Genomic DNA, 10,152 nt, shown 5'->3' with positions numbered 1-10,152 from the left:
CAGGGGAAAGGGGAGCAGGGAAACTTCAATGGATACACCTTCAAACAGCCTCCTGGGGATAAAAACGGCACAGCGTGAACATTAACCCTGACACAAAGAATAAAAATAAAATCAAAATGATAGATCACTATATGATGAAATAGCGTCGTAAGATCTGATCACTTATACTGGCCAAAACAGAGCTCCTTTGAGGGGTGGATGTGCCAAACTTTGAACGGTCATGTGAACGCTGAAGAATCAGCCAGCCAGGAAAAATGTGATTCTGCTGCCAGCTGGAAGGGCGAGGCTTCTCTGGGGAAGGAGAACAAGGAGAACATGTTTAAATTAAAATAAACCAAAAACCAGGAAACCTTAGAGCATCTGTCCCCTCCACATCTGCCAGCACTTGATGCACCCCCTGATGGACCCAGCCAGGATACCTGGGGCAGAGCAGTCCAGCGAGAGGAATGGAAAAATGAGAACCAAGCAGTGGCACTAAACCCCCTCTGGGAAGTGCCATTGGCTGGGGCACGCAGGGAATCAGGTTTGCCACTGCCCCGCTTAATTCCGCCGAAGTGAGAGCATTTAAAAAGGAATTAAAAATTCTACGTGAAGATCCAATTGGATCAGCAGAACAAGTAGACCAATTTTGGGACCCAATGTTTATAACTGGGACAAAGTGGAATCCAGAATTAACCTTTTGTTTGCACCTGAGGAAAGACAAATGATCCAACTAGTGGGGATGTGGATTTGGGAGAGGGAACCTGCACAACACAGACCCCATGGGGAGCAGAAAATGCCCCTGCAATGCCCTGATTGGGACCACCATAACCCCGGGGAAAGGTAAAACATGGAAGATTATAGAGCATTAATTATCAGGGGAATTAGGGGGGCTGCTCCACCAACTCAGAACGACCACGGGGCGCTTGCTGAACAACAAAAGAAGGATGAGACTCCAACTGAATGGCTGGAGAGGTTAAAAGAAATGCGAGACAATACTCAGGTACAGACTGATACAATAGCTGGACAAGCTTTATTGAAAATAACATTTGTCATGAATGCTTGGCTGGATATAAGGAAAAGCTGCAAGACTGGGGGAATGGCAGGATGAGGGATTGAATGACCTGTTAAAGGAAGCTCAAAAGATCAATGTACGGAGGGAGGGATGATGAGAAAGCCGAGGGGAAAGCAAAGATAATGGAGCCACTATTGATGAGGGGAACCCGCGTGCAAGGAGCCACCCCCAGAGGGAAGTGAGACCCTGTCAGGGCAAGGCAAACGGGACCAGGGGGAGGAGAATGGGACAGAGCTCCCTGGGGCGGAGGCCCTAAAAGGGAAAAGGGCAATTGAACAGCTGAGGCCCAATCTGTCACCAGCACAGGGAAATTGGGCATTGGAGGTGAAACTGCCCAGGGAGGGAAAGGGACCTGAAGGTTTTTGAGGAGGCTTGAGAAATGGTCGGCTGCACCCATGGTGGAAAGCTGCTTCATTCATTCCCCAACCCGCCACGGAGTGACCCTGAGTGGCCCCGGTGACATCACCCCAGGAATTCCCGTCAGGATTTGGAGCAATTTCAATGAAAATTCCCAGAAAATTCCCCAAACTAGCTTCAAATCCCTCACAGGGAGGGGGTGGAGAGAACGAGTGACACCTCTGATGTCCGCAGTGACATCACCGATGACATCACAGCGGTGACATCACAGTTCCCGCAGCAGCCTCGGGATGTCCTCGATGGCTTTCTGGCACCGCTCGGCCACCACGCGGGCAGCAGGGCCATCAGGGCCGCAAACGAAACTGTTCAGGATGCCGCGGATTTGCCCAAGTATGGCCTCCAGGTGACACGAGGCCAGGTGGGTGCTGGCATCCCGCAGCCGCTCGGCCTCGGCCACGGCGGCCACCAAGGCCACGCGGAAATCGGGACACGGCTCCCTTGTCTCCTCCAGGGCGAACTCGATGTCCCCGAGCCGGCGCTGCAGCTCCCGGGGGAAGGCGGTGGCTCCGTCACACTCGGCCACCAGGCGCTCCAGCAGCCCCAGGGGTGTCTCTGCCCGCCGTCCCCTCATGGTGGCCGTCACCTCCCACTCGTTGCACAGCCTGGTGGCCTCCTCGACCCGCCGGGACCTGCTGTCCATGAGGCTGTCCACCGACTCCCGCCAGGTGCTGGCCGCAGCTCTCACGTCGGCCCAGGTGGCCTCCGGGTTGGCCAGGACCTGGCCCAGGGTGGTGACACGGTCGTGGCGCCCAAGGGTGGCACCGCAGAGGCCCAGCAGGGAAGTGAATCGGTTCAGGGAATTGACATCGAGGTGGCCCAGAGGGGTGACATTGCCGCGGCGCCAGGAAGTGACACTGCTGCCAGGCCAGGAGGTGACACTGCAGCAGCCCAGGGTCCCACTGAGGTGACCGATGAAGGTCCCCAGGGCCTCGTGCAGGGACCTTGGGGACCCACCCAGCAGCATGCCCCTGTACGGCGTAGTCGCAATGGCCACCAGCTTGCCCAGCGTGGCCACCACGGCGACCTGCCGCTCCAGCAGCTGGGGAGGGGACAGGGGAGGTGTCAGGGACGGGGTGGCACTTACGGCCTCCTAGGCTGGCCCCTGTGCCCTCCCGGGGTCCCCTCTGTCCCCTCCCTGGAGGGCTCTGCTGTCCCCTCTGTCCCTCTGTCACCGCCCCGACCCCTCTGCTCCCCCCTGCCACCACCTGTTGTCCCCGCCCTTCACCTCTGTGTCACCTCCCCCCTTCCTCCTATGCCCTCCTGTCCCCTTTGCGACCCCCTGTCCCTCCCGCCACCCCTGTGTCCCCTCCGTCCCCCACTGCCTCCTTTCACCCCTCCCTGTCCCCACTGCCACGTCCTTTCTCCACTGCCACCCCCTGTCCCCATCCCCACTGCCACGCCCTGTCCCCATCCCCACTGCCACGCCCTGTCCCCATCCCCACTGCCACCTCCCTGTCCTCACTGCCACCTCTTTATCCCCACTGCCACCCCCGTGTCCCCATCCCCACTGCCACCCCCCTGTCCCCACTGCCACCTCCCTGTCCTCACTGCCACCTCCCTGTCCCCATCCCCACTGCCACCCCCCTGTCCTCACTGCCACCTCTTTATCCCCACTGCCACCCCCCTGTCCCCTCTGTCCCCTCTCTGTCCCCACTGCCACCCCTCCTGTCCTCACTGCCACCCCCCTATCCCCATCCCCACTGCCACCTCCCCGTCCCCACTGCCACCCCCCTGTCCCCACTGACACCTCCCGTGTCCCCTCCGTCCCCTCCCGCCCCGGGATTGTCGCACCTCGCGGGGCTCCATGGCCGCTGGGGACACTCCGGGACGCTTTGGGGACGCTTTGGGGACACTCCGGGACGCTTTGGGGACGCTCCGGGACGCTTTGGGGACGCTTTGGGGACACTCCGGGACGCGAACTCGCCCCGCTCGCGGTTCGGGACGCGCGGGAAGGCGGCGGAGCCGGACAGGGGAAGCAGGAAGGGGTGACGTCACCGCCCCCGCCCCACGCCCACTCCTTTGGCCGCTTTTGGTTTGGGGGGTCCTGAGGAGATTTTGGGGGGGGGGTCCCAGGTGAGGTTTGGGGGTCCCGGGTGAGGTTTCAGGGGTCCCGGGTGAGGTTTGGGGGTCCCAGGCGAGGTTTGGGGGTCCCGGGTGAGGTTTGGGGGTCCCAGGCGAGGTTTGGGGGTCCCAGGTGAGGTTTGGGGGTCCCGGGTGAGGTTTGGGGATCCCAGGTGAGGTCTGGGGGTCCCAGGTGAGGTTTGGGGGTCCCGGGTGAAGTTTCAGGGGTCCCGGGTGAGGTTTGGGGGTCCCAGGTGAGGTTTGGGGGTCCCGGGTGAGGTTTCAGGGGTCCCGGGTGAGGTTTGGGGATCCCAGGTGAGGTTTGGGGGTCCCGGGTGAGGTTTTGGGCGCCTCGAGCGAGGTTTCCAGGGGTTTGGGGCTTCCCAGTTGAGAATTCCCGAAGATTTTGGGGTTCCCGGATGAGAACGCGGGCTGGGGGCTGGGGGGGCCGGGGGGGGGAGGGGCTGGGGGGGTTTCGGGGGGGGGGGGGGGGGGGTGTCCCATGGGTGGGGGAGGGGCGGTGAGGAGCTGGGGTCACGTGGGTGGGGGAGGGGTCGGCGATGGGGGGGGGGGGCGGTCCCGGGGAAATTGGGGGGGGGGAGGGGGAGGGAAAACCCGCCAAATGTTGACCACGCCCCCTTTTAGGCGTTTGCCCTTCGTGCCTGGCCCCGCCCCTCGCTGCTGGACACGCCCACAGGGTGCCCCACCCTCTCAGGCCCCGCCCCTCACAAGTCCCAGTTCTGCCTTCTGGCCCCGCCCCCAAAAGAGCCTTAGCCCCGCCCCCAATTGGATTTTTTAATCAATGGAAACCAAAAATCGCCACAAAAATACAACCCCGGGGGGGAGGGGGGGCAGGGCCACACCTGTGACACCACGGGGGAGGGGCCAGGTGCGTCTGGGGGGGTCCCAGGTGGATTTGGGGGATCCAGGTGGGATTTTGGGTGGTCCCAGGTGGGATTTTGGGCAGCCCCAGGTGGGATTTTGGGTGGTCCCAGGTGATTTTTGGGGGTTCCAGGTGGGATTTTGGGGGCATCGACGTGTTCTTGGGTGTGTCCAGGTGAGTTTTTGGAGATTCCAGGTGGGCTTTGGGGTGATCCAGGTGTCCTTGAGGGAGATTCAGGTGTCCCGGAGCCATTCCCAGGTGTTTCTGGGGTGATCCAGGTGTTCCTGAGGGCTCCAGGTGTGCTCAGGAGGAGTCCAGGTGTTCCTGGGAGGGTTTCAGGTGTCCCGGGGGCAGTTCCAGGTGTTTTTGGGAGGGATCCAGGTGTTTTTTGGGTGTCCCCGGTGCTTTCTGGGGATATCCAGGTGGGTCTGGAGGGATCCAGGTGTGTTGGGCAGGTGCAGGTGCCCAGGTGTGCTGGGAACCGGTGATCCAGCTGTGCAGGAACCCCAACATCTGGGCGGGCTGGAACTCAGGTGTGAGGGATCCAGGTGTGAGGGATCCAGGTGACATGGGACGGGTGGGACCCGGTTATCCAGGTGTGATGTCACCTGGTTATGACATCACCCACCCAGGTGTGACATCACCTCTCCACCTCTCCCCACTCAGGTGTGGCGTCACCTGGCTATGATGTCACCCCCACCCAGGTGTGACGTCACCAGCTCACCTCGCCACGACATCACCTGCCCACATCCCCCCCTCCTGCCCAGGTGTGACGTGACCCCCGCCAGGTGTGACGTCATCCAGGTGTGATGTCATCCAGGTGTGACGCCATCCAGGTGTGACGTCATCCAGGTGTGTGACCTCCAGGCTCACCTGGGCGTGACATCACCGTTGTACCCAGCTGTCCCCGCCCCCCTCACCTGTCCACACCCCGAGGCGTGATGTCACCTGCACTACCAGGTGTGATGTCACCTGCACCACCAGGTGTGATGTCACTTGCGCCACCAGGTGTGATGTCACCAAGCCCACCAGGTGTGATGATGTCACACCTGTGACATCGCCCTGAGTACCCCCTGTGTCCCTGCACCCGCCCAGGCGTGACATCACCTGTGCCCAGGTGTCACTCAGGTGTCACAGGTATTACAGTTGTGACAGTATCTGTACCCAGGAGTCACTCAGGTGTGCCAGGCATCACAGGTGTCACTCAGGTGTGCCCAGGTGTGACAGGTGTGGCAGTACCTGTACCCAGGTGTCACTCCGGTGTGCCAGGTGTTACAGGTGTGACAGTATCTGTACCCAGGAGTCACTCAGGTGTGCCAGGTGTCACAGGTGTCAGGTGTGCCCAGGTGTGACAGGTGTGGCAGTACCTGTACCCAGGTGTCACTCCGGTGTGCCAGGTGTCACCCAGGTGTCACTCAGGTGCCAAGTGTCACTCAGATGTGCCAGGTGTGACATTATCTGTACCCAGGTGTCACTCAGGTGTCACAGGTGGGACATTACCTGTACTCAGGTGTCACTCAGGTGTCCCAGGTGTGTCACTCAGGTGTCACTCAGGTGTCACTCAGGTGTGCCGGGTGTCCCCGCACAGGCGCTGCGGTGCCTCACGAAGCTGCCCCTCCACATGAAGGACCCGTGCCAGGTGTGGCAGGTGTCACAGGTGTGACAGTATTTGTACCCAGGTGTCACTCAGGTGTCACAGGTGTGTCACTCAGGTGTGCCAGGTGTCACTCAGGTGTCCCCGCACAGGTGCCGCAGTGCCGGACGAAGTTGTCCCTCCACATGAAGGACCTGGCACAGGTGCACCAGGTGTCCCAGGTGTGTCCTTCAGGTGTGACAGGTGTGTCACTCAGGTGTCACAATGTGTCACTCAGGTGCGGCAGTCCCTGCACAGGTACCGCGGTGCCGGACAAAGCTGTCCCTCCACATGAAGGACCTGTCATAGGTGTGCCAGGTGTAACAGGTGTGACAGTATCTGTACCCAGGTGTCACTCAGATGTCAGGTGTCACAGGTGTGTCACTCACATGTCCCAGGTGTGTCACTCGGGTGTGCCAGGTGTGGCAGTCCCTGCACAGGTGCCGCGGTGTCTCACGAAGCTGTCCCTCCACATGAAGGACCTGGCACAGGTGTGGCAGGTGCCACATGTGTGACAGTATCTGTACCCAGGTGTCACTCAGGTGTCACAGGTGTGTCACTCAGGTGTGCCAGGTGTCGCTCAGGTGTCCCCGCACAGGCGCCGCGGTGCCGGACGAAGCTGTCCCTCCACATGAAGGAGCGGTGGCAGGTGTGGCAGGTGTAGGGCCGCAGCCCCGTGTGCGTTTTCATGTGCTCCGTCAGGTGATGTTTCATCTTGAAGCGCTTGCGGCACAGCGCGCAGGTGAAGGGCCGCAGCCCCAGGTGCATGTTCACGTGCCGCTGCCGCATGGAGCGGTGCGAGAACGCCTTCCCGCAGTGGCACACGAACACCTGCCCGCCCTTGCCCGCCCTGCCCGCGCTCACCTGGCGCGCAGGTGCGCCCTGGGCGGGGCCGGGGGCGGGGCCGGGGCGGGGCGCTCTGATCCGCGCGGTTCTGGGCGGAATCCCCGCGTTTTCCTGCGGAATTCTGACGGTTCTGCTCGGAATCCCCGCGGTTCCGTCCAGAATCCCGACGGTTCTGTGCAAAATCCCCTCGGTTCCCTCACGAATTCTGGCGGTTCTGGTCAAAACTCCCGAATTTTCCTGCGAAATTTTGTGCGGAATTCCTCTGATTCCGGTTAAAATTCCTTCATTTCCGTGCGGAGTTCCGTCGGTTCCCGTCAAAATTTCCTCGGTTCCGTCCCGGATTCTGCCGGTTCTGGTCAGAATTCCCCAATTTTCCTGCGGAATTCCCGAAGTTCTGTGCGAAATTCCTCTGGTTCCGGTTAGAATTCCTTCGTTTCCGTGCGGAATTCCGCCGGCTCGGTGCAAAATTCCCGCGGTTCCCTCTGGAATTTCGCCAGTTCCGGTCAAAATTCCCTCAGTTCCCTCCGAAATTCCCGCGGTTCTGTGCGAAATTTTGTGCGGAATTCCTTTGAGTCCAGCCAGAATTCCCAAGTTTTCGTGCGGAATTTCGTCGGTTCCGGTCAAGATTCCCTCATTTTCGTACCAAATTCTGCCGGTTCTGGTCAAAATTCCTGCGGTTCCCTCCCGAATTCTGCCGGTTCTGGTCAAAATTCCCGAATTTCCCTGCGAAATTCCCGCGGTTCTGTGCGAAATTTTGTGCGGAATTCCTCTGATTCCAGTTAGAATTCCCGAGTTTTCGAGCGCAATTTCGCCCGTTCCCATCAAAATTCCCTCAGTTCCCTCACGAATTCTGGCGGTTTTAGTCAAAATTCCCGAATTTTCCTGCGAAATTCCCAAAGTTCTGTGCGGAATTCCTCTGATTCCGGTTAAAATTCCTTCATTTTCGTGCAGAATTTCGCCGGTTCCCATCAAAATTCCCGCGGTTCCGTCCCGAATTCTGCCGGTTCTGCTCAAAATTCCCGAACTTTCGTGCGGAATTCTGCTGATTCCAGTTAAAATTCCCTCGTTCTCGTGCGAAATTACGATTCCGGTCAAAATTTCCTCGTTTTCGTGCAAAATTCTGCCGGTTCTGTGCAAAATTCCTTCGTTTTCACGCAACGTTCTGCCGGTTCTGTGCACGATTCTCTCGGTTCCGAGTGAAATTCCCTCATTTCCGTGCGAAATCCCAGCGTTTCCGAGCAACATTTCCTCATTTCCGAGCGAAATTTCCTCATTTCCGTGCGGAATCCCGCGAATCTCCTCGCTGCCCCAGGAACCCCGACCCCTCCCGGATCCCATTCCCGAATTTTCCCGGTTCCTCTCGAGCGCCATCCCCGAATTTTCCCGCGATCCCATCCCCGAATTTTCCCGCGATCCCATTCCCGAATTTCCCCGGTTCCTCCCCAGCCCCATTCCTGAATTTCCGGGGTTATTCCCGAACCCTTTTCCCGAATTTTCCCGGTTCCTCTCCAGCGCCACTCCCGAATTTTCCCTCCCCTCTCCCTCCTCATTCCCGCCCGCAATTCCCGAATTTTCCTCCCCGGCCGGCGGCTCCTCCTCCTCGCAGGTGAGCACCAGGTCCTGCTGCAGCCAGCGCCGCTCGGCCCGGGCAGTTTGGGGCAAAACGCGGCGGTTTTGGGGCAGAACGGGGCTGGGATTCGGGAACGGCCCCTCGGGGCTGGGCTCCGGCCCTTCCTCGCTCCCCTCCTCCTCTTCCTCCTCCTCTTCCTCCTCCTGTCCCCCTCCCGTGTCCCCTCCCTGCGTCCCCTCCCAAGTCCCGTCCCGTGTCCCCATGTCCCCGTCCCCTGTCCCCTCCGGTGTCCCTCTCCCCTCCCGTGTCCCCGTGTCCCCTCTGCTCTCCCCGTGTCCCCTCCCCGTGTCACTGTCCTTGTCCCTCTGTCGCCATCCCGTGTCCCCCTCGCCTGTCCCGTGTCCCCTCCCCGTGTCCCTGTCCCCGTGTCCCCATCCCCTGTCCCTGTCCCCCTCCCCTGTCCCTGTCTCCATGTCCCCATCCCCTGTCCCGCGTCCCCTCCCATGTCCCCCTCCCCGTGTCCCCGTGTCCCCGTGTGCCCATCCCGTGTCCCCTCCCCTGTCCGTGTCCCCTCTCCTCTCCCCGTGTCCCCCTCCCTGTGTCCCCACGTCCCTGTCCCTGTCACCGTGTCCCCAGCCCCTGTCCGTGTCCCCTCCGCTGTCCCCGTGTCCCCATCCCCGTGTCCCCTCTCCCGTCTCCATGTCCCCATCGCGTGTCCCCATGTCCCCGTGTCCCCATCCCCTGTCCCTGTTCCCCTGCCGTGTCCCCATGTCCCCTGTCCTCTCCCCGTGTCCCCATCCCTGTGTCCCCTCCCCCGTCTCCATGTCCCCATCCCCTGTCCCCATGTCCCCAACCCCTGTCCCGTGTCTTCTCCCCGTGTCCCTGTCCCTGTCCCCGTGTCCCCATCCCCTGTCCCTTTCCCCCGTCCCGTGTCCCCATCCCTGTGTCCCCTCCTGTGTCTCCATGTCCCCAACCCCTGTCCCCATGTCCCCATCCCGTGTCCCTGTCCCCATGTCCCCATCCCGTGTCCCCTCCCCTGTCCCTGTCCCCACGTCCCCATCCCCCGTCCCGTGTCTCCTCCCCGTGTCCCCTCCCCTGTCCCTGTCCCTGTCCCTGTGTCCCCATCCCCTGTCCCTTTCCCCCGTTCCGTGTCCCCATCCCTGTGTCCCCTCCTGTGTCTCCATGTCCCCATCCCTTGTCCCCATGTCCCCATCCCGTGTCCCTGTCCCCATGTCCCCATCCCCTGTCCCCATGTCCCCTGTCCCCATGTCCCCTCCCCACGTTCGCGACGACGACGACGACGACGACGTCGCAGGCTCCCCGAGCAGCTGCGCGCACTTGCGCACCACGTGCCACATCTGCAGCGCGCTGCCCGCGGTCAGCGTGGCGAGCAGGGCCCCGCGGCGCAGCGAGAGCCGCCCGGTGTAGGCGCAGCCCAGCACGGCCGCGACGGCCGCGGGCTCCAGCGCCGGGGGCAGCTCGATGGCGGCGCCCGCGCCGCGCAGCAGCAGCTGCTCCTGGAAGAAGGGCGAGGCCGCGGCCAGCACGGCGCGGTGCGCGCGGAACTCGCGGCCCTGCACGCGCACCGAGACGTCGCAGAGCGTCCCCTCCAGGCGCTGCCGGTTCAGGGCGCGGAGCAGCGCCCGCGGCACCTGCGGGAGCTCCACCTGCAGCAGCGGGGCCGGGCA

The 10,152-nt window shown here is 61.6% G+C and overlaps 2 protein-coding genes across 2 annotated transcripts; both read right to left on the bottom strand.

The window, feature by feature from the left end:
* Positions 1–1,162: 1,162 nt before the first annotated feature.
* Positions 1,163–3,418, bottom strand: LOC131570272 (uncharacterized). The gene is made up of 2 exons (XM_058822634.1): positions 3,263–3,418; positions 1,163–2,510 (listed from the first exon to the last, which is right to left on the bottom strand). Exons 1-2 carry the CDS (start codon positions 3,275–3,277, stop codon positions 1,677–1,679), a joined length of 849 nt encoding a protein of 282 aa, XP_058678617.1. The 5' UTR covers positions 3,278–3,418; the 3' UTR covers positions 1,163–1,676.
* A 396-nt stretch (positions 3,419–3,814) lies between these two features.
* LOC131570189 (uncharacterized) lies at positions 3,815–10,152 on the bottom strand (the record flags this gene model as incomplete). The annotated part of the gene is made up of 4 exons (XM_058822533.1): positions 3,815–3,971; positions 5,336–5,387; positions 6,645–8,584; positions 9,746–10,152. Coding segments are annotated over 4 exons (2,556 nt in total), but the record flags the coding sequence as incomplete, so codon positions are not given.

Source organism: Ammospiza caudacuta, chromosome 33 (assembly GCF_027887145.1).
Source record: "Ammospiza caudacuta isolate bAmmCau1 chromosome 33, bAmmCau1.pri, whole genome shotgun sequence".
Classification (NCBI taxonomy): domain Eukaryota; kingdom Metazoa; phylum Chordata; class Aves; order Passeriformes; family Passerellidae; genus Ammospiza; species Ammospiza caudacuta.
The sequence above is the reverse complement of the archived record's forward strand: the minus strand, read 5'-3'. Positions and strand labels throughout refer to the sequence as shown.